At 55.7% G+C, this 19564-nt stretch overlaps 1 protein-coding gene across 1 annotated transcript; it reads right to left on the bottom strand.

Annotated features, from left to right (window-relative positions):
* Window positions 1-4947: 4947 nt before the first annotated feature.
* Window positions 4948-19250, bottom strand: DET1 (DET1 partner of COP1 E3 ubiquitin ligase). The gene is made up of 5 exons (XM_068144348.1): window positions 19175-19250; window positions 17366-18474; window positions 12534-12724; window positions 10137-10328; window positions 4948-5459 (listed from the first exon to the last, which is right to left on the bottom strand). Exons 2-5 carry the CDS (start codon window positions 18446-18448, stop codon window positions 5270-5272), a joined length of 1656 nt encoding a protein of 551 aa, XP_068000449.1. The 5' UTR covers window positions 18449-18474; window positions 19175-19250; the 3' UTR covers window positions 4948-5269.
* Window positions 19251-19564: the final 314 nt, after the last annotated feature.

A 19564-nucleotide genomic window follows, 5' to 3' on the forward strand; every position in this document is an offset into this window, starting at 1 on the left:
GCAAGAGCCAAGGTGCTACCCAGATGCTGCAGCACAGCCCTGCCTGGCTGGGGCTAGGGGCACCGTGCCCTCTTTCACTTCTCCTGACACGCAGGCCCACAGCAGGCACCCACAGCAGGCACCCACCACTGCCTGGCTTCCCAGTGGCTGGCCTAAAACTGGTGCAGGATTTTTCACCTGACAAGCCATCAGTCACAGAATGTGCAATCCAGGGCTTTTCCTGCATCAGGCTTTGGGGTTTTTTTCCCCCCCTCTGAGAACTCTGAATTCAGAGTGCAGCTTTTCCCTGAGAGAAACAAAAGGCACAGCAGAGCTCAGCCAGCGTGGTGGGCAGGTAGAGCCAGGCTGTTGCTGCTGCAATGACCAAGCCTGCATAGCTCAGCCCACATCCCCTGCAGCTCTGGAGCAGGCTAAAGAGAAGATTAAAAACAATAAAAGCTTTTTCACCATTCCCTCCTCCTGAGGAGTGCCCAGCCAGAAAAGCTTTTGCCACCACCTAACAAGACAGGGAAGCAGAGGAACTGAGGCACATCAGCCACCTGGACTCTGAAACTCAGGATGCCAGGCAAAGCAAACCCACCAAATCCTGCCCACAGGAGCAGCCATTTGCTCTGCCAGCAAGCACCTATCTGCTAAAGGTTCACAGGAGGTTGAAAAGTGGTCAGAAGGCCCCGTGTTCCATTGCCACCCAGCCTTTAGCATCTCTCTGCCCACAGCCCGGAGAGGAAAAGCAGGCAGGAGCCCAGCAAGACAAAGGATACAAACAAGGAAGACAAAGAGGCTTCTTACAGCAGCAACAGCAGCCTGCTTCTTCCAGCTGGGTCAAAAGGACCAAAGGAAGCATGCTAGACACCAGCACTTGAGCACAAGGAAGGTCCTGTAAGTACCCTGACAACATCAGGGAGATAAATCAGGGCCAGCAGCTCAGCACTGGAAGGTTAATTGAAAGGAATCTTTAGCATTGGTGCATACCTGGGGCTGCTTCTAACCCTGCTTCTGTGGCTGGCTGAGAAATATTGCAAGGGTCCTGCTTTTACTTCTTTTGGGTTTGCTTGGTTTGGGGGAAAGCAAAGGCAGCACAGGATGTAACAGAAAGGAGGACTCTGCTGCCAGTCAAACGTGGTTCCCAAGTCAAGCAGCTCCTTGTCACTTAGTGCCTGTCTGAAAAGCCACAGGCTCAAGAGCTTTCTGATGGGGCTCAAGGTCTGCAAAGGAAAGCACCAGAGAGCTGCAGGCACCAAAATGGAGGAAGGCTTCAAAGGCAAAGTGGCTTTCATGCCCAAGATGTGCACGCTGAGAGGAGCTAACACCAAAGGGATGCTGCCAGCAGCAGGTTACGAGGGGATCCCAGGCTTTGGGAAGGGTCTGTCCACATGTTCCCAGCCACAATGCTCTGCAAAGCTAAGGACTAGACCAGACCTGACCTTCAAGATCATCGTGTCCAACCCATCAACCAACCCAACCCACCTAAGCAATTAACCCATGGCACCAAGCACCCCATCAAGTCTCCTCCTGAACACCTCCAGTGATGGTGACTCCACCACCTCCCTGGGCAGCACATTCCAGTGGGCAATCACTCTCTCTGTGTAGAACTTCCTCCTAACCTCCAGCCTAAACCTCCCCTGGCACAGCTTGAGACTGTGTCCTCTTGTTCTGGTGCTGCTTGCCTGGGAGAAGAGACCAACCCCCACCTGGCTACAACCTCCCTTCAGGGAGTTGTAGACAGCAAGAAGGTCTCCCCTGAGCCTCCTCTTCTCCAGGCTAAGCAACCCCAGCTCCCTCAGCCTCTCCTCACAGAGCTGTGCTCAAGGCCTCTCCCCAGCCTTGTTGCCCTTCTCTGGACACCTTCAAGTCTCTCAATGTCCTTCTTAAACTGAGGAGCCCAGAACTGGCCACAGGACTCAAGGTGTGGCCTAACCAATGCAGAGTCCAGGGGCACAATGACCTCCCTGCTCCTGCTGGCCACACTGTTCCTAATGCAGGCCAGGATGCCATTGGCCTTCTTGGCCACCTGGGCACACTGCTGGCTCATGTTTAGGTGGCTGTCAATCAGCACCCCCAGGTCCCTCTCTGTTTGGGAGCTCTCAGCCACTCTGACCCCAGCCTGTAGCTCTGCATGGGGTTGCTGTGGCCAAAGTGCAGCCCCTGGCACTTGGACTTGTTGAATGCCATCCTGTTGGACTCTGCCCATCTGCCCAGTTGGTCAAGGTTCCTCTGCAGAGCCCTTCTACCCTCTAACTGACCAACATCTGCTCCCAACTTGGTGTCATCTGCAAACTTGCTGATGACTGACTCAAGAAAAAAGAAACAATCCAGACCTGAGCAGTGCAAGGCAACCCCCCACACACCTTGCACTCTCCTCATAGCAAAAGGGAATTCCAGCCTGCATCACTCTGGGTTTGGGGCAGACAGAGACAGTAAACCAGGCTCTTAAAGCAGATTCTGTTTATTCCATTTTCATCCAGCCTAGGGAAAGAGGGGAACAAAAAGAAACAACCCAACAACAAAACAATACCAGGTAGAAAAACATCTCCCCTTCCCTCCCACCCACCTACACACACACACACACACACACACATTCTTTTGCCTCTTAAATAAAGGAACCAACATTTCAAGCGTGAGAGACTTCTCTTCCAACCCCCTTTTTTTCCCCCCCCGTAACAAAATTAACTCTGTTGTAGATAGAAAAATGCAGCAGCCAAGAGCAGAGGATCTGCTGTGCTACTCCAAGGCAATTAGTACCCAGAATGATCAATCAGTTTGTCTGCAAACAGAATAGGAAAATACTTAGCACTTACCCAGCACTTTGTGTGGTGGTTTTTTTTTCCCCTTTACCCATCCACGAGTCTCAGAGTGGTTTACAAAAGCTACAAATATGGTTTTGGCCTCATTTAGAGAGAATGAAAACACCAGCTGGAACAGGAAAGAGATCTGTCCCCAGACACACAACAATTCAATAGCAGAGCTAAGAACTGAGCTCTGCTCTCTCAGCCCCCAAGCCCAACGATCTGTGCTGTGCTCTCGGCCCCCACGCAAGGCAGCTGGAATTTGGCAGGAGCCCCTCCACAGCAGAAGTGCTGAAGGGGTTTATGTTTCTGTCACTGAACAGAGATCTGATGGCTGTTTTAGTAAGCACTGACACCCCAAGGCTGTGACACCAGTCTGGGGTAGAGCTGCTGAGAGCTTTGGGAAAGGAAAGTGGAAGGGGGGCGGGGAGGATAAAAAAGTCTCATCCTGGAAGCTTGGACAAATGGGAGCGGTGCAGGAGGAGGTAAATCCATGATGTACAAATGTGCAAATGATTCTCCACGTGGAGCTTCAACTGAATGTTTGAGGAACAGATCACAGGATAAAGCCTAAAGCCTTGCCAAATAGTGTTATTAGATGGAGAGGAGCCTGGGGCAGCAGCACGCCCGGCCCGACGCCTCCTCTGCCAGCAGCCTGCTGACCCGACAGACCTGAGAAACCAACAGTGCAAACAGCAGCAGCAGAGCAGTGAAGCACAAATGCCTTACCCCAGAGGGGTGTTTAGCAAGGCCAGGAGGCAGAAGAATTAAGAGGGAAAGCTGACTGCAGGACCCTCACAACCCCACCCCGCTGCTTCCCTAGCGAGCCAAAGGCAGGGCTCCCAGGCTGCTCTTCACGGGCACCAGGCCACATCACTCACAGCTCAGTTTGGTCCACAGAAGATACCCACAGGGTCCCTTAAAGTGAAAGGTCTCCCATGCATAAGCACCAATTTTCTAATGCCCCCCACTCTGCACCTCCTGCAGGGCTGGGACAAGAGGAGGGCTCCAGCTTCCAACACAGCCCTTGAGGTGCTGGGGTGGCTGCACCGCCTGCTGGGCCACACTCACACAGCAGGCTGTGTGCAGGAAAACCCAAGTGTTGGCCTACAACCAACAGCTCCACCCCACCCAGGGGGAAAGGCAGGCCAGCATCCTCACCAGCCCAGGGTGGCAGGCAGTAATCCACCCAGGAGCTTGTTTTAGCAGCAAGCAGCAGCAACACCAGAGCCAGCACCAAGCCACCAGCCAGCTGTGCTTTCAAGCCTGGGGACAGCAAATTGGGTTCTCACAGAGAACAGGGGTAGGTCAGCAGCCTGAGCCAACCAGCTCAGCTCCCAACTGCCAAGCTGCAGCAATGCACCTGAATTCAGGTCTCCTCCTTCCTTTCTGGGCAAAGCCACATGCTACCAAATCTTCACACTCACACTTCCAACGTGCAGGAGGATGCCTGCAGCTGGGCTTCCCCTCCTCTGGGCAGCAGAGCTTGCAGATGGCCATGAGGATTCACCCATTGGGCTGCAGAAAAGCCCTTCCACCATCAGCAAGGAGCTGCTGGTGCTCCCCACACACCCTTCCCAGCCACCCATCTTCCTTCTGTGTCCAGCTCCTGGTGCACTGGAGGCACCACCAGCTGCCCTGGCTTCCTGGGGCTGAGACACCACCTTCCACTCTGCAGCTCTTCCAGATGCTAAGGCACAAAGATTAAGCGACTTGCATAGAGTCAGGAGCACAGCTCATGTCCCTCCCCTGCAGTGAACTTCTCACACCTCTCCTGCCTGACCTCTTGCATATTCGAACCACGTGAGCACATGGTGCAGGTAAGAACAGGACTTCAGCTCCCTGCTAGCACTGAAGACACCAACAAGGGGTAGCTGAACTGCTAAAGCCCTCTCCATGGCTCCCCTCCCTTCCCTGTGTGCATGTCTCAGCAAGGCAGGAGAGCACCAGCACGGGAAGGAGCACTCCACAATTGTGCTGCAAAGCTCCACCTTTATCACCCCAAGAGCTTCAACAGGGGAGAAAGAGGACAAGGAAAGCTGCCCTTCCCCCCACACCCCCCCCGGGGAACACCAGGAAAGCTGCCCCCACCCTGGGGAACACCAGGCAAGCTGCTCACCCCCTCCCCCGGGGAACACCAGGCAAGCTGCTCCCCCCCCTGCCAGGGAACACCAGGCAAGCTGCCTCAGCTATGCCTCCTTCACCACCAGGAAGAGGGCACAAGAGCAGCGATGGCTGCGGTGGGAAGGAACATTCAGACACACAAGGCCGGCGGATCCGCTCCCCCCAGCTGAGGGCGCCGCGGGAGGCTGGCAGCCCGGAGCTCCCGAGGCAGGGCGGTGCTTGAGCCGAGCGGCGGGCGGCTCTCCCGGGAGGCATCAGCCCGCGGCCCCGGTGTGCGGCCCCGGAAGCCGGGAGCCAAGGGGAGCGGCCGGCCCCAGGCAGGCGTCCGTCTGTCCGTCCTTCCCCCCCGCCCGCCCCGGCTAGGTGCAGCTGTGCCTCATGTGGAAGTTGACCACGTACTCGGCGTTGGTGCGCTGCACCGAGATGGCGAAGGGCTCGAAGGGGTGGAAGGTGAAGGCCACCAGGCGCCGCACGGTGTGGTTGATGGGGCGGCCCAGCAGCCCCGCCTGGATCTCGAACTTCAGCAGCCCCGAGTCGCGGGCGTAGAACCTGCGGGCGACACACACAGCGCTGACGGCTCCGCGCAGCAGCCCCCCGCCGGCCACAGCCCCCCGCCGGCCACAGCCCCCCGCCGGCCACAGCCCCCCGCCGCCCACAGCCCCCCGCCGCCCACAGCCCCCCGCCGCCCACAGCCCCCCGCCGCCCACAGCCCGCAGGCTGGAGGCTGCGCCGAGGAAGTTTCCCCCCCACCCCTCCGGCTCCTGAGTAGCAGAACGTAAACGAATGGAAAACTGGATGGAAAAATAATCAGAAGCACAGAACCCACCAGGCTGGAAAAGACCTCAGAGATCATCGAGTCCAACCTGTCACCCAACACCTCCTGGCAACTAAACCGTGGCTCCAAGTGCCACATCCAATCCCCTCTTGAACACCTGCAGGTGTTCACCACCTCCACCACCTCCCTGGGCAGCACATTCCAATGGCCAATCTCTCTTTCTGGCAAGAACTTTCTCCTCCCCTGGCACAGCTTGAGACTGTGTCCTCTTGTTCTGCCACAGGTTGCCTGGAAGAGACCAGCCTCCACCTGGCTACAACCTCCCTTCCAACTTGAGCCATTCTGTATCTGACTTTAGTGAACATAACTTGACTTCACAAGGGGGAACAAGTTTGGTCCAGCCCCCATCTGTGCTGGCTTTCCACCCCCCAAGCAGGCTGCTCCCCTTGACCCCTAAGGCAGATCCACTGTACAGAACAGAGCTCATTTCCCTTAGCAAATGCCTTAACTCCAAGTGCAAGACCACCCCTTTCCTCTCCTGCTGCTGCCAGACAAGCTTTACCCTGCTGCTCTTCTGCCTCTCCATGTGCCCCCCTCTCCAGCTGGACCCAGCTCTGCTCAGGGTGCCAAACTGCACACCACAGCTCAAGCAAGGCTCTGCAGTTCCTTCTAGATTTCCATCCAAACAAGCAGTAACAAAACAGGCTGGGCAGGAAGTGCCTGGTGGATCACACTCAACAATCAGAGCAGGTGCAGAGGCCAAGGGGAACTTCTCATCCTTCTGTTGTCACCCACAAACCTGCCTGTGGGTCAAGCTCATCGGTGTCTCCCACCAGGTGAGCTCTGGAGCAGGGCTCCAGCACAAAGCAAACACTGCCAGGGGGCTGAGGCAGGCAGTGCTGGGAAGCTCTTTGCTTCTTGAACCTTCTCTGCAGGCTTTGTGTAACCAACCTAAGGCCAGGTAACACTACTGTCCTGTGACCCCCAGCCTCCAAGGGTTTGGTGGAGGTTGCTGGATGTGGAACCTTCAGAAAGCAGCTGGGCTCTAACTCAAGCCCCCGCAGCCCGAGGCTGCCTCGGCTCCCCAGCCCATTTTAGCTGCCCTTCCAGTTTCAGGCACAGAATTGCCATTTTGTCTCCCAGCTGCTCCTTTTCCCCCACCATCACTTAGTCCATGTGGCTATTCTGCATTTCCCCCTGGTTTTTAACTCAGGGAATGCTTTTAATCTCAGAGCACATCTCCCCTCCCCGCCCTCCCCTGCCAGCACGGCGACGCACTCAGCGCTCAGCCTGGCAGAAGGGGTGATGGCAGAGAGAGAGGCAGTGCTGCTTCAGGAGCAGACACACTCCACATTTTAACAACACAGCCCTATTGAGAACCTCATGTTCTTCCTGGAGGGCCACTCTCCTCTCCCTTCTCCTGAATCAGAGTGCCAGCCAGCCCTGCCTGAAAATTGCACACAAGAACCCAGCCAGAGAGTCACAATCTTGGTATTTGGCTTTTCAAAAGGCCCTTTCCCTCCCACACAAGGCTGGCTATGCAGAGGGTCATTCTTTAAATAAAGCACAGTCCCTTGTCTGCTTCTCTCCCTCCCCAATTCACAATAATTTACTCCTCAAGATGAAGCTCCCTGTAATCTCCAAGATGTGCTCAGTTTGGTATTTTTAAATGCAGTTTTAAAAGAGCTCTGCAATCAGAGGCCATTTCCATGGGCTCTCACTCTGGGGATGAATTAGGCACTGCAATATAAAAATTGTATGTCAACAGAAACAGCCAGAGCAGCCTTTTCAGACTCCATGAAAATGGAAGAGCTAGCTGCAGACCCAATGGAGTGGGTTTTTTTTTTTGGTTAAATGGCTCCTTGTTAGCCCTCTAGATGGATTTTAGAGACCCCCCACCACAGGGAAGGCTGTGTTACAGCCTCTTCCTCTCCAAGTGCCATCATTTCACCCACTGGATCTCTCTCCAAGCCTCCTGAAAAGCTACTGGAAGGCGGTGGTGCTGGGGAACCTGAAGTCCTTTCTGCCTGCTGCCAAGCAGCCAGAGTTGAGGGTTGACCCTTCTGGGCTGCAGGAAGGCACAAAGGGTTAAAAGGACACCCAAGACCTGGAGGTCTTCCGGCCTCACACAGATTGGGACACTTGGAGCTTCAGAAGGATTCTGCATTCCAGCCAACAATAGGACTTAGGACTACAAACGCTGTGGCCCTCCATCTCCAAGCCCTCCAACCCCACCGGGCAGCAGCAGCGTTAGTTCATGAAGCCTTTTGCTTTGCATGGGAGAAAGGCAGCGGCAGGGCTTCAGCTGCTGAACGGTGAAGGTTAACGCCTCAGCTTCTGCTTACTTCCCCCCATCCCCCAAAAAAAGAAGCCGGGAGCCCCACAGCTCAGAGGCACTATTCAGGTCCTAATTGACTCCGCACAGCTTTTGAGCTCTAAAAGCCCTGGCTCTGAGCTGCCGGGTTGCTCAGGGCAGGAGGGAAGGTGGGACTTGGCTTTGTTTACTACAAAGACTTAACCGCAGCAAACGACTGCGGTTTGGCTCCCTTTTGTCTGCAGGAGCCACGGGCAGGTTGGCTGCTGGCAGACAACTGCTGCCCTGCAAGTTTTCCCAGCGTCAAGCGTGGCAAAGGGGGGGGGGGGAAAGGGCAAGCTTCTCTCTGCAGATAACGCGGGAGCTGGAGATCAAACCGAATCACACAGGCAGAAAAATTCAATTAAATATACATAATTTGGGAATTGAGTGCCCAGGAATAATCAGAGCTTCCCTGCCACCTGAGTCAGGGCCAAGGGAGACATGAAACCACTTTTTGAGAGGGCACTGATGAAAACAGAAGTTGGGAAGCTGGCCAGAACGCTCTCCCCAGGCTGCCTGAGCCCCCCAACATGTGTGTAGTCACTAAACAAAGCACTTAGACACTGCAGGCTCTCTTTGTTTCCAGAGCATAGGTTTGCTTTTGCAGCACTCTTGAAGTGGAAGGATTCTTCTGCCTGGAGAACCCAGCCTCTCTGAGAGCCTTTCAGCCTGGAGATGGTGAGGTTTTAACCACTGCTACTTGCAGCCCAGAGAAAGAAATCAACAGTCCTGGTGTTTCTACAAGCAGCACTGCAAACCTCCTTATTCCCCAAGCTCTGATTTATTCCTTCTGCCAGCATCCAAGACCTGGACAGAAGAGGCAGAAGACTGGCCCTAAAATTCCCAGCAGAGCCACAAATTTCCTGCAGCTCCCTGAAAGGAGCATGGAGCACAGCTCCCAGGATGGGAACTGTAAATAAGGAAAGTCTGAAAACAGCTGAAAAAAACCCACCCCATAAATCGATGCCACAAGCATTCCAAGCAACACCTCAGCCAGCTGCTCTTCCACTCACAGGGCAAACTAGCTCAATGCACAGGCTCAAAGGGGCAGGAAAGCAGGCATCTAGAACAGGAGCACTCTGCAGCACACATGCAACAAAAGGAGGAGGAACAAAAGCATTCCCACAGGTGAGGCTCAGGCTGCACAAGCCAATCCCTCCCCAAGACAGCAGAAGGAGAGGACCTGAAGATCCCTCCTACAGGTACAAGTTACTGCAAGGAGAGAGGCAAACTTTGTGGGACTGCTGAAACACAGCCTCTAGCGAAAGGGTTTCCTCAAAAGGTCTCAAGCTGCTCCTCTTTCCTGCCCATCTGACAGCACAAGGGGCTGCAGAGTTACTCTCACACTGCTCTGCTCACATACAACGGGCTGGGTTGGGAGGGACCTCCAGAGGTCATCCAGTCACAGAATCAATAAGGTGGAAAAGACCTGAAACATCATCAAGCTCAACCTGTCACCCAAGACCTCATGGCTACTAAACCATGGCACCAAGTGCCACATCCAATCCCCTCTTGAACACCTCCAGGGATGGTGACTCCACCACCTCCCTGGGCAGCACATCCCAATGGCCAATCTCTTTTTCTATGAATAATTTCTTCCTCACCTCCAGCCTAAACCTCCCCTGGCACAGCTTGAGACTGTGTCCTCTTGTTCTGGTGCTGCTTGCCTGGGAGAAGAGACCAATCCCCACCTGACTACAACCTTCCTTCAGGTAGTTGTAGAGAGCACTAAGGTCTCCCCTGAGCCCCCTCTTCTCCAGGCTAAGCAACCCCAGCTCCCTCAGCCTCTCCTCACAGGGCTGTGCTCCAGACCCCTCCCCAGCTTTGTTGCCCTTCTCTGGACAGGTTCAAGAGCTTCAATGTCCTTCTTCAATTGAGGGGCCCAGAAATGGACACAGTACTCCAAGCCCCTCTGCAGTCAGCAGGGACATCCTCAGCTAGATCAGGTTGCCCAGAGCCCTGCCAAGCCTCACTCTGAATTATCTCCAGGGATGGAGCCTCAACCACCTCCCCGGGCAGCCTGTTGCAGTGTCCTACCACCCTCTCACGGTGCAGGACTTGTTCCTAACATTTAGCTTCCCAGCCCATTCCATACCTTATAGGGTGATCTCCACAGGTCTTGGGCCTCTCCATGACTGACACCCACTTGTCATCATAGCTGAAGAGGGAGAGGTCGAGGTAGGGGCTGCCACTGTAGGACTGGGCGCTGATTGGGAGCTGGCCCAGCAGCCTCCGCACGGCCTCCGTGTGCCCTCCGTACTTGGCATTCACGATGGTGTCTTTGAACCTGCAGCAAAGCAGGGAACAGGTTTTACTCACAAAGGCCACAGGTGAAGAGCTCCTTCCTTGAGAAGGAAACAAACTGATAAGCACAAAAAAAAACCCCAAACCAACCCCCCAAGCCAGCAGCAGTGTGAAGAACTGGAGCAGCTTGTTTCCCGAGGTGATGGATGGCAGCGATCCAAACCTCAACCAGTCCTGGTGACCTTTTTTGATCCTCCCTCATCATTACTGTTTCTGCTCTGGAAGTTCAAACTGACAGAAGGACAACGCTGCCTACCCACAAGGTCTGGCCCCAGCTGCTCTGCAGTACAGGAAATGAAGAGGATCAGGAGCAGGGAGAGGTGGATTAGCAGCTAATCAGTCGAGCCAAGCTTTACCACGGAGCCTGGCAAAAGCATAAGCGGAAGCCAGAGGGTTTCCCAGTAACAGCTGAGTGCTTAATGTCAGCCTGAGAATCTCCCTCTCTCTGGCCACTACATGTGTAAAGGGAGAAGCCTTAGATCAGGAGGAGCCTTGACAAGAAGCCTGAATCTCTTCAGAAATGACAGCAAGCTGAGAAATTCTTCCTGGAGGAGAGGTTAAGCCAGGCTGGATTTCTCTTTCTAAGGAAAAACTTGAGCTTTCCATGTGCAAGAGCAGCCAGCTGGATGTCACACGTGAAGGAGGGCAGAACAGCTCCCTTTGACCAGGAGCACTCAGCCAAAAGCTCTGTGGATGATGCTTTATTATACTTTGCTATGGAAATCAAACCCTCCTGATGCAGGCCCTCGGGGACGAGAAGATCCCCAAGGGGATGAGAAGATTCCCCCTCTCTACTTCTACACAAGGCAGGGGCTGCTCTCCAGGTGGCTGTGGTGAGCCCTCTCATTCTCTCTCTCCCACAAAGCATTAAGGATTTCCTGACAGGCAGCTCTAGAAAGTTACAGCCACAGCCAACTTGCCCTTCCTTACGTGACGTCAAGCTGGAATCAACAGGAGCCTCATGCCTCTAAGTGATTGCCAAGTACCCTGGATGATGTGAAACAAGTCACTGGGAGAACAAAATACCCTGAGTCACCCAAAAAATGTATTCCAAGAGGAACAACACTCTGCCTCATTAAAACCACATCTGACTGCTAAGAGCACGTTCTAGAAACCCAGGTTATTTTGGTATCTTGCTCAGCTGCCACAATAGGGAAATTCATCAGCCCAGACCTTTCTCCTGCCCAGCACAGCTTGAGGAGAATCAGAAGCTTCTGATTGATGGTGCAGAAAACACTGCAGGAGACAGTCTGGTGCACACTAAACTCAGGGAATGCCACTTGGCAAAAGACATTCCATTGGACAGCACTAACACCCTGACTAATCTTATCTGCAGGGAGCACAGCTGCTGGGCAGGAGCACTTTGGAAAGCTCCAGCAGAGTTGCTGTGGAAGGAGAGCTTTCCCTCCAGATCTCTTTTCCTGCTTGCCACTGCTTTGATCCTTCATGCTACAAGACAGATACTCTCAGGACAGGCTGGGGGAGCTGGGGGTGTTCAGCCTGGAAAAGAGAAGAATCCAGGAGCACCCTAGAGCTGCCTTCCAATAGCTGAAGGGATCCTGCAGGAGGGCTGCAGAGGGACTTTGCATCAGGGTGTCCAGAGACAGGGCAAGGGGGAATGGTTTGAAGCTGAGGCAGAGCAGGGTTAGACTGGAGCTGAGGAAGAAGTTCTTCAGTAGGAGGCTGGTGAGACTCTGGAGCAGGCTGCCCAGGGAGGCTGTGGCTGCCTCCTGCCTGGGGGTGTTGAAGGCCAGGTTGGATGAGGCCTTGAGCAGCTGAGTCTAGTTGAGAGGTGTCCCTGCCCATGGTGGGGAGGTCAGAGCAGATGGTCTCTGAGGTCCCTTCCAACCTGAGGAAGCATTAGACCAGGGCAATACAGCAACAACTGCCTACTTCTTCTAGGATCTTATGTCCTGGATCTGGCAAAGACAGGGAGGAAAAGAAGGGTGTGGAAGGCAAACAAAGATCTAAGGAGTGATCAGAGGTGTCCCTGCCCACGGTGGGGAGGTCGGAGCAGATGACCTCTGGGGTCCCTCCCAACCTGAGCCCTCATATGCACATGAGACCAGATGCATGAGGCTGGAAGATGAAGCATGTGGAGGGCAGGGGCAGGGGGTGGGGCAGGGGGGCTGTGGGGGGAGACAGCAGCCCCCAGCAGCCGGCCCCCAGCACGCTGCCGCGGGCTCACCGGCGCTGGATCTGCCTGGCAAAGTTGTTGCTGGAGGCGGAGCAGGGGAACTGGACGGCCTCACTGTGCAGGGTGGCGTTCCTGAAGAGGTCACAGAAGTTCTCAAACAGCTCCAGCAGCTCATCAGACGTGTTCTCAAAGACAGCAATGACCTCTGTGCTCACCATGTTGTACACCACGAAGAAGGAGGGCTGGGGAGAGAGGCAGAGGCAGCAGTTACCCGGGAGGGCAGAGGGGGGGAAGCTGTCCCACTTCCTTCTCCCCACAGGACACCACAGCCCCTAGCCCCACCTCCCTGCAGCACAGGAGGCTCTCACAGCCTCACACTCATTCACTCTGCTATTCAAGTGCCTCAACAGGAACCAAATTACCCTCCTCTTGACTGTGATTATTTAGGAAGCCAACCTAATAGGCCTCCCAGTTTTTTTTCAGCTCAACCTGGATGTCAAAATTTCTGCTTCCTCCTCCTCTCTGCCCTTCACCAAATCCAAAACACTTCCTGAAAGAGCCAAATTTAATTCTTACTCCTGCTGACAGAATTATTTTCGATCCAGTGCTAGCTGGCCACAAATTATTGCTGTCCTTTGTGTGGGGACATTATTTTCTTCCACCTCCTTAATATTTCCATCACCCAGGGATGAGTCTTTTCAGTCTGCTGTGCACTACACTACTGCTCACAAAGGACTGTGCCCTCCAGGCACCCTGCTGGCACAAAAAAGGGAATCAGAGACATTAATGCCTCCATTCAGGCCCAGTGTCCTCCTGAGAAAGGGCCCAGGTACTGTGTGCTGGGCTGCAGCCAGAGGAGTGTGGCCAGCAGGGCAAGAGAGGAGATTCTGCCCCTTGGCTCTGCCCTGCTGCGACCTCACCTCCAATCCTGCCTCCAGTTCTGGTGTCCCCAGCATGAGAACGACACAGAGCTGGTGGAGTGAGTCCAGAGGAGGAGCACAAAGATGATCCAAGGGTTGTAGCACCCCTGCCATGAGGACAGGCTGAGGCAGATGGTGTTGTTCAGCCTGGAGATGACTCCAGGGGCACCTTAGAGCTGCCTTCCAATAGCTGAAGGGATCCTGCAGGGAGGGCTGCAGGGGGACTTTTCATGAGGGTGTCCAGAGACAGGACAAGGGGGAATGGTTTGAAGCTGAGGCAGAGCAGGGTTAGACTGGAGCTGAGGAAGAAGTTCTTCAGCAGGAGGTTGGTGAGACTCTGGAATAGGCTGCCCAGGGAGGCTGTGGCTGCCTCCTGCCTGGGGGTGTTGAAGGCCAGGCTGGATGAGGCCTTGAGCAGCTGAGTCTAGTTGAGAGGTGTCCTGCCCATGGTAGGGAGCTTGGAGCAGGTAATCTCTGAGGTCCCTTCCAACCTGAGCCATTGTGTGAGTGGCAATGGCAGAGTTTCATGACATGAAGGAGCAAGAAATTCAGGGACAAAGTGACACTGTGGCAGCACAGCTCCCTGAAAGGGCAACAGCATTGCCATCCCATTGAGAAAGGGCAGATTTAATCCTTGGTCATCAAAGGCAGCTTTTGTCAGAGACAGGAAGGCTGACACATCAGCACCCCACAGCCAGAGCCTGCCTCTGCTCCAGAGGGAACCAGCTCCCATGGTATGTGCACACATCTGCTTAAATCCCCTGTCCATAAAGGCACTGGCTGGATGCTTCACCTCCCCTCCCAAAGCTCAGGGATGATGGCAAGCAGACTGCCCACCCCACCCACTTGCAAACATCACTTGGGTTTGTTTGGTTTACAGCCCCAAAATAAACCTGTGATAACACAAAGCCAGCCCCCACACGTCAAAAGGAAGCACAGCAGATCAGGTTACTCACTGAACTGCTGCCTGAGGGAAGGGAAGCCCTTCTGAAACACAGGGCTAGAACAGAGAGAAAAACCAGGGGAGACAGCAGGAGAAACTCTTTCCATCCCTGGCAATTGCAGAGAGTGTCCTCCAACCTTACATAACAGTGTTCCTTTCCCAGGTGAAGATGCAGACATCAACAGGAAGTCCCTGACCAGAGAACTGCCCTCGGTGCAGCACCTGGAACACCAGCCAAACACCAGCACAGCTCAAGTGGCAGAAGCTGAGTGCCACAGAACCCTCACAGCAGAGCTGGCAGGTCCAGCACCACCAGCCCAGAACAAACCCCAAGCCCCACATCAGCAGCATTCACTTCAGACCCCCCAGGGAGAAACAGTGACTTCCTTCACCTTCTTGGCAGAGAGGCCAGAGGGAAGAGGAGAGCCTGAAACTGGGTGAAACCTCACAGGCCTCTCTGAGAGATGGAAGCAAACCAGGATCTTCCCATGTTTGGTGAGCCAAGCTTTCATCAGCAAGCCCTAACCCAGAGCATGCATTCAGGCAGCTCTGCAGAGACTGCTCCACATCTGGAATGATCTCCTGAAAGAGCTGAGCAAAGAGATGCTCTTCCTCCAGCACAAAACACACAGCCTGAGGAAGGCTGCAAGCAACCCACAACCTGCACCTCAACACTTTCCCAACCTGCTTAATTCTGTTCTGCTCTCAGGTGAAGAGAAGCAAGAGCAGGTTGCAGCAAAGCAGCACAGAAGCCTTGGGAACTGCAGCAGAGAGCAGAGCCTGCCACAAACATTTACAGCAGGGCCAGGAGCACCATTCCAGCTATCAGCACCCAGCAGAATGCTGCAGGCCACTTCCACAAAGCTTCAGTTTTTCCATGAATGGGTAAAAGGGATCAGATGAAGCCTGACCTGCTCCTTCCCAAAGGAACTGCCCCAAATGAACACTACTGAGGAGGAAAATAGAAGAAAGCAGAGTCCTGTTGTATCCTGGGCTGGAGCCAGAGGCTGTGGCCAGCAGGGTGAGAGAGGGGATTCTGCCCCTTGACTCTGTTGATACCCTACCTCCAATCCTGCCTCCAGTTCTGGTGTCCCCAGCAAAAGGACACAGAGCTGTTGGAGGGAGTCCAGAGGAGGCCACAAAGATGATCCAAGGGCTGCAGCACCTCTGCTATGAGGACAGGCTGAGGGAGCTGAGGTTGGTCAGCCTGGAGAAGAGAAGGCTCCAGGGGGACCTTGGAGCTGCCTTCCAATGGCTGAGGAGATCCTGCAGGAAGGCTGCAGAGGGACTTTTCCTGAGGGTGCCAAGCAATAGGGCAAGGGGGAATGGTTTGAAGCTGAGGCAGGTTAGAGTTAGACTGAATCTGAGGAAGAAGTTCTTCAGTAGCAGGGTGGTGAGACTGTGGAACAGGCTGCCCAGGGAGGTTGTGGCTGCCTCCTGCCTGGGGGTGTTGAAGGCCAGGTTGGATGAGGCCTTGAGCAGCTGAGTCTGGTTGAGAGGTGTCCTGCCCATGGTGGGGAGGTCAGAGCAGATGATCTCTGAGGCCCCCTTCCAACCTGAGGAAGCATTAGACCAGGGCAATACAGCAACAACTGCCTATTTCTTCTAGGATCTTACGTCCTGGATCTGGCAAAGACAGGGAGGAAAAGAAGGGTATGGAAGGAAAACAAAGATCTAAGGAGTGATCAGACCTGGATGCTGCATTAGAGATTGATTACTACATCTTGCTGAACACTTTCTAGAGAATAAACCCCAAACAGATTGAGGTAGGAGAACAGGTTCAAAACAACATCCTTCTCAGCTTCACAGAGCTCAAAACCTGACCACCACTCTCTCAGGAGTGAGAGGAGATGATCAAGCTGCAGGAAGGACCCAGCAGTGACTGAGCTATGTTTGCTCTCATTTGACTTTAGTGCTTAAACTGAAAGGAGAAGCAGCTGGCACATTAAGTAGATCCAAGAGCTGCTACTCCAGCTCCAAGAGATCATAAACACTATGAAGCTTGCAAGAGTAAGGATGTAGGCAGGCCACAAAAGGCAGTTCTCCTGGGGGAACAAATGAAGGCTATTCTAGGTGAAAGCCATGCTTGAAGGTAGAGGAGAAAAGGGAGAGCCCACCTCTACAGTCTAAGTGTAGTACCTGAAGAAGCAGCTAACATAAAATTAGCTGGGGATGTGGGAGGGCAAGAGGGTTCTAAATGTATCTAGCAGGAGAGGGAACAATCCCTGGAGAAAGGGGATGGGATAACCACATCAGATCATTTCCCTCTCGTTTTCAGTGGAGAAGGAAGCACTGAAGTCAAGAACAAAAGGTAAGAGAGTTGTTCAGCAGCAAGAGGTGTCAAACGTTCCCACAATGATGCACACAAAAACACCTAGGGAGTACCAGCTGCCTTCCAATAGCTGAAGGGATCCTGCAGGAGGGCTGCAGAGGGACTTTGCATCAGGGTGTCTAGAGACAGGACAAGGGGGAAGGGTTTGAAGCTGAGGCAGAGCAGGGTTAGACTGGAGCTGAGGAAGAAGTTCTGCAGTAGTGGTGAGGCTCTGGAATAGGTTGCCCAAGGAGGCTGTGGCTGCCTCCTGCCTGGGGGTGTGTTGAAGGCCAGGCTGGATGACACCTTGAGCAGCTGAGTCTAGTTGAGAGGGTGTCCTGCCCGTGGCAGGGAGCTTGGAGCAGATGATCTCTGAGGTCCCTTCCAACCTGAGCCATTGTGTGAGTGGCAGAGGCAGTGTTCCATGACATGAAGGAGCAAGAAATTCAGGGACAAAGTGACACTGTGGCAGCACAGCTACCTCAAAGTGCAACAACATTGCCATGCCATTGAGAAAGGGCAGATTGCTGGGGAGGTTGGAGTAAACAACCTCTGAGATCCCTTCCACCCTGAGCCACCCTGCGATTCTCCAAAGACCGAATCCCAGGGGATCCCAAACCACATCCACAGCCCCGGCTAACCACGGCAGCTCCCAGCGCTGCACCTGCCCCAGAGCACGCAGCAGCCCCAGGAGGCAGGCAGGCAGTACCTGGGAGGGGTCTGTCACCCGCAGAGTGACCACGTCCTCGCTGGTGTACTTGATGAACAGGTGGTTCTCATCCAGCAGCTGCATCTTCCACATGCGCAGCTGCCGCAGCTGGTCAAAGTACTGGAAGAACCTCCTCTTGGCGATGGCGCTGCCGTCCTGCTCGGCCCTCCGCCACAGGTACACCAGCAGCCTGTGCTTCAAGGAGTTGATGAAGGGCTCCTTGTAGGGGTTGGCCATCCCCGTCTGGCTGTCCCGCTGCACCTCGGGGTACACGGCGGACAGGGTGAGCAGGTCGTCCTCGTAGCAGAAGCGGCCGATGGTGCGCACGTCGATGAAGGTGCCCTCGGGCGTCACCTGGAAGACGTGGATGGTCTGCTGCTGCACCGAGAGGATGGCCAGGATGTTCTTGTAGAGGTACAGCCCCTGGTTGTGGGAGAGGATGACTTTGTCGCACTTGAAGGTCCGCGTGTCGCAGAGCCTGCCCGTGTGGAGGTCGATGATGTGCAAGGAGTAGTCCTCCAGGGGGGAGCGAGGGTTGGGGGTCACCGACTCGCTGTTGCGGTAGACCTCGAAGAAGGGGGGGTGGGGCTCCTCGGGCAGGTAGGCGGCGGAGCCCACGATGACGTAGCGGCAGTCGTCCGTGAACAGGCTGCACTCCCGGTTGAGGTGCTCCCCGTTGGAGGCCACGTTGGTGATGTGCAGCAGGACGAAGAAGCGCTCGAAGAGCCGGCCCCGGATGTTGACCGACCGCTGGTCGTTGCCGTTGGCCAGGATCTCTCCCTCGTAGCCCTGCAGGAGGTCTTCGGCCGCCTGGCAGCCTTGGTACTCGTAGATCTCCAGGGAGGTCTGGTCGGAGGAGAAGGCGATGAAGTAGCGGCCGTCGGGGGAGAACTTGCGCAGGAAGCAGGGAGGCTTCTCCACGTTGACCACGGTGAAGTTGGGGAAGACGTTCTGGTGGAAGACGCGGACCTGGTGCCAGTGGGTGCCAGCCTTGCCCGAGCTGATGCGGCGGCGCTCCAGGCGGTGGATGACGTTCTGGTTCTGGATGCGGCGCGGCCTGATGGTGGGGACGTCATGGTCCATGGTCACGGCTCTACTTCATCTTCACCCTGCCAGGGAGACAGCGCCTCGAGCCCTGCGACTCCGCCGGGGGCAGCGCTCGGGGCAGCCAGCGCCTGTCTGCACAGAGCGGGTGGGGGAGGGTCCCACAGCGCCCAAGGAGCGGACAAGCGCAGGGATGCCTCTGGGAAAGGGGCGGAAGGAGAGGTGGAGAGACCTCAGCGGGAGGCACGAGGGAAAACAGGGACTCTGAGACACCCCCAGTGTGCCAGGGGGCGATGGGACCTGCAGGCTTCTCTACTGATGAGGGACACGTAGGAGAGGATGGGAGGAGCTGGGCAGGGCGGCAGACACAGGTAGGCACCAAGGGAATGTAGGGAGACAGGCAGCAGAGGGGAGACAGGGCTAATCCAGACCTGCTGGCTGACGGCAGGGGGCTGCCTGGAAAGGATGGAGGGGACGGGGAGAGTGGCACAGGAGAGCTGACTGTGAGGCCTAGGGGCCTGCCTGCTGAGGCGCGCCGCAGAGCCTCAGGCAGCCGGGGGCTGTGGGGACACACAGAGCTCCAGAGGATGCCCAGGAGAAGCTGCGGGCCCGCCTACCGACGGCCCCCAGGTTCTCTCCCTCCTTCCCGGAGGGCACACGGGGGAACTGCGGGCCGCGGCGGCCTCCGAGCCAGGCGAGGCCTCCGGGAAAGGGGCACACGGTGGGGCCAGGCGCGGGGCGGGAGGAGGCCGCGACTGCGCTCACCGCTCGGGCCCGGCGCTGGGTGCCGCCGCCGCTCACTTTATGGCGGCCGCCATCTTGCCGCTACCGCACGACGACGGCGCGGCGCGGCGGGAGGGGCCTCGGCCCACTTCCGCTTCCGGCCGCGGGGCCAGCGAGGCGGCGGGGCAGGGCCAGAGTGGCAGCAGGGGGAGCTTGCGCACCCTGGCGGCGGGAGGGGCGCGCCCGGGCCCCCGCTGCACCCGTGCCTGCTGCTTCCCCTGCGCCCTGAGCAGCCCTCCCCGCGCCCTCTGGCATCCCGCACACGTCCTGCAGCCCCTGCACCCCTGCTGCGCCCATTCTACACCCAGCCTGCACCCACTCTGCGCCCCCAGTGCTCATCCTGCAGCCCAGGCACCCCATGCCTCCTATCTG

This window comes from Melanerpes formicivorus, unplaced genomic scaffold (assembly GCF_026170545.1).
Source record: "Melanerpes formicivorus ecotype bairdi unplaced genomic scaffold, bMelFor1.0.p_v2 SCAF_10, whole genome shotgun sequence".
Taxonomy (NCBI): Eukaryota; Metazoa; Chordata; class Aves; order Piciformes; family Picidae; genus Melanerpes; species Melanerpes formicivorus.

Bases quoted from the DNA above. Each gene is read 5' to 3' on its own strand.
- DET1 (XM_068144348.1), bottom strand. From the start codon at position 18,448: ATGGACCATGACGTCCCCACCATCAGGCCGCGCCGCATCCAGAACCAG. The intron at 10,329-12,533 runs GTGAGCCCGCGG...GCTTTGCTGCAG, and splicing joins GCCAGGCAGATCCAGCGCCG to GTTCAAAGACACCATCGTGA. The intron at 5,460-10,136 runs GTATGGAATGGG...TGTCGCCCGCAG, and splicing joins TGTGGAGATCACCCTATAAG to GTTCTACGCCCGCGACTCGG.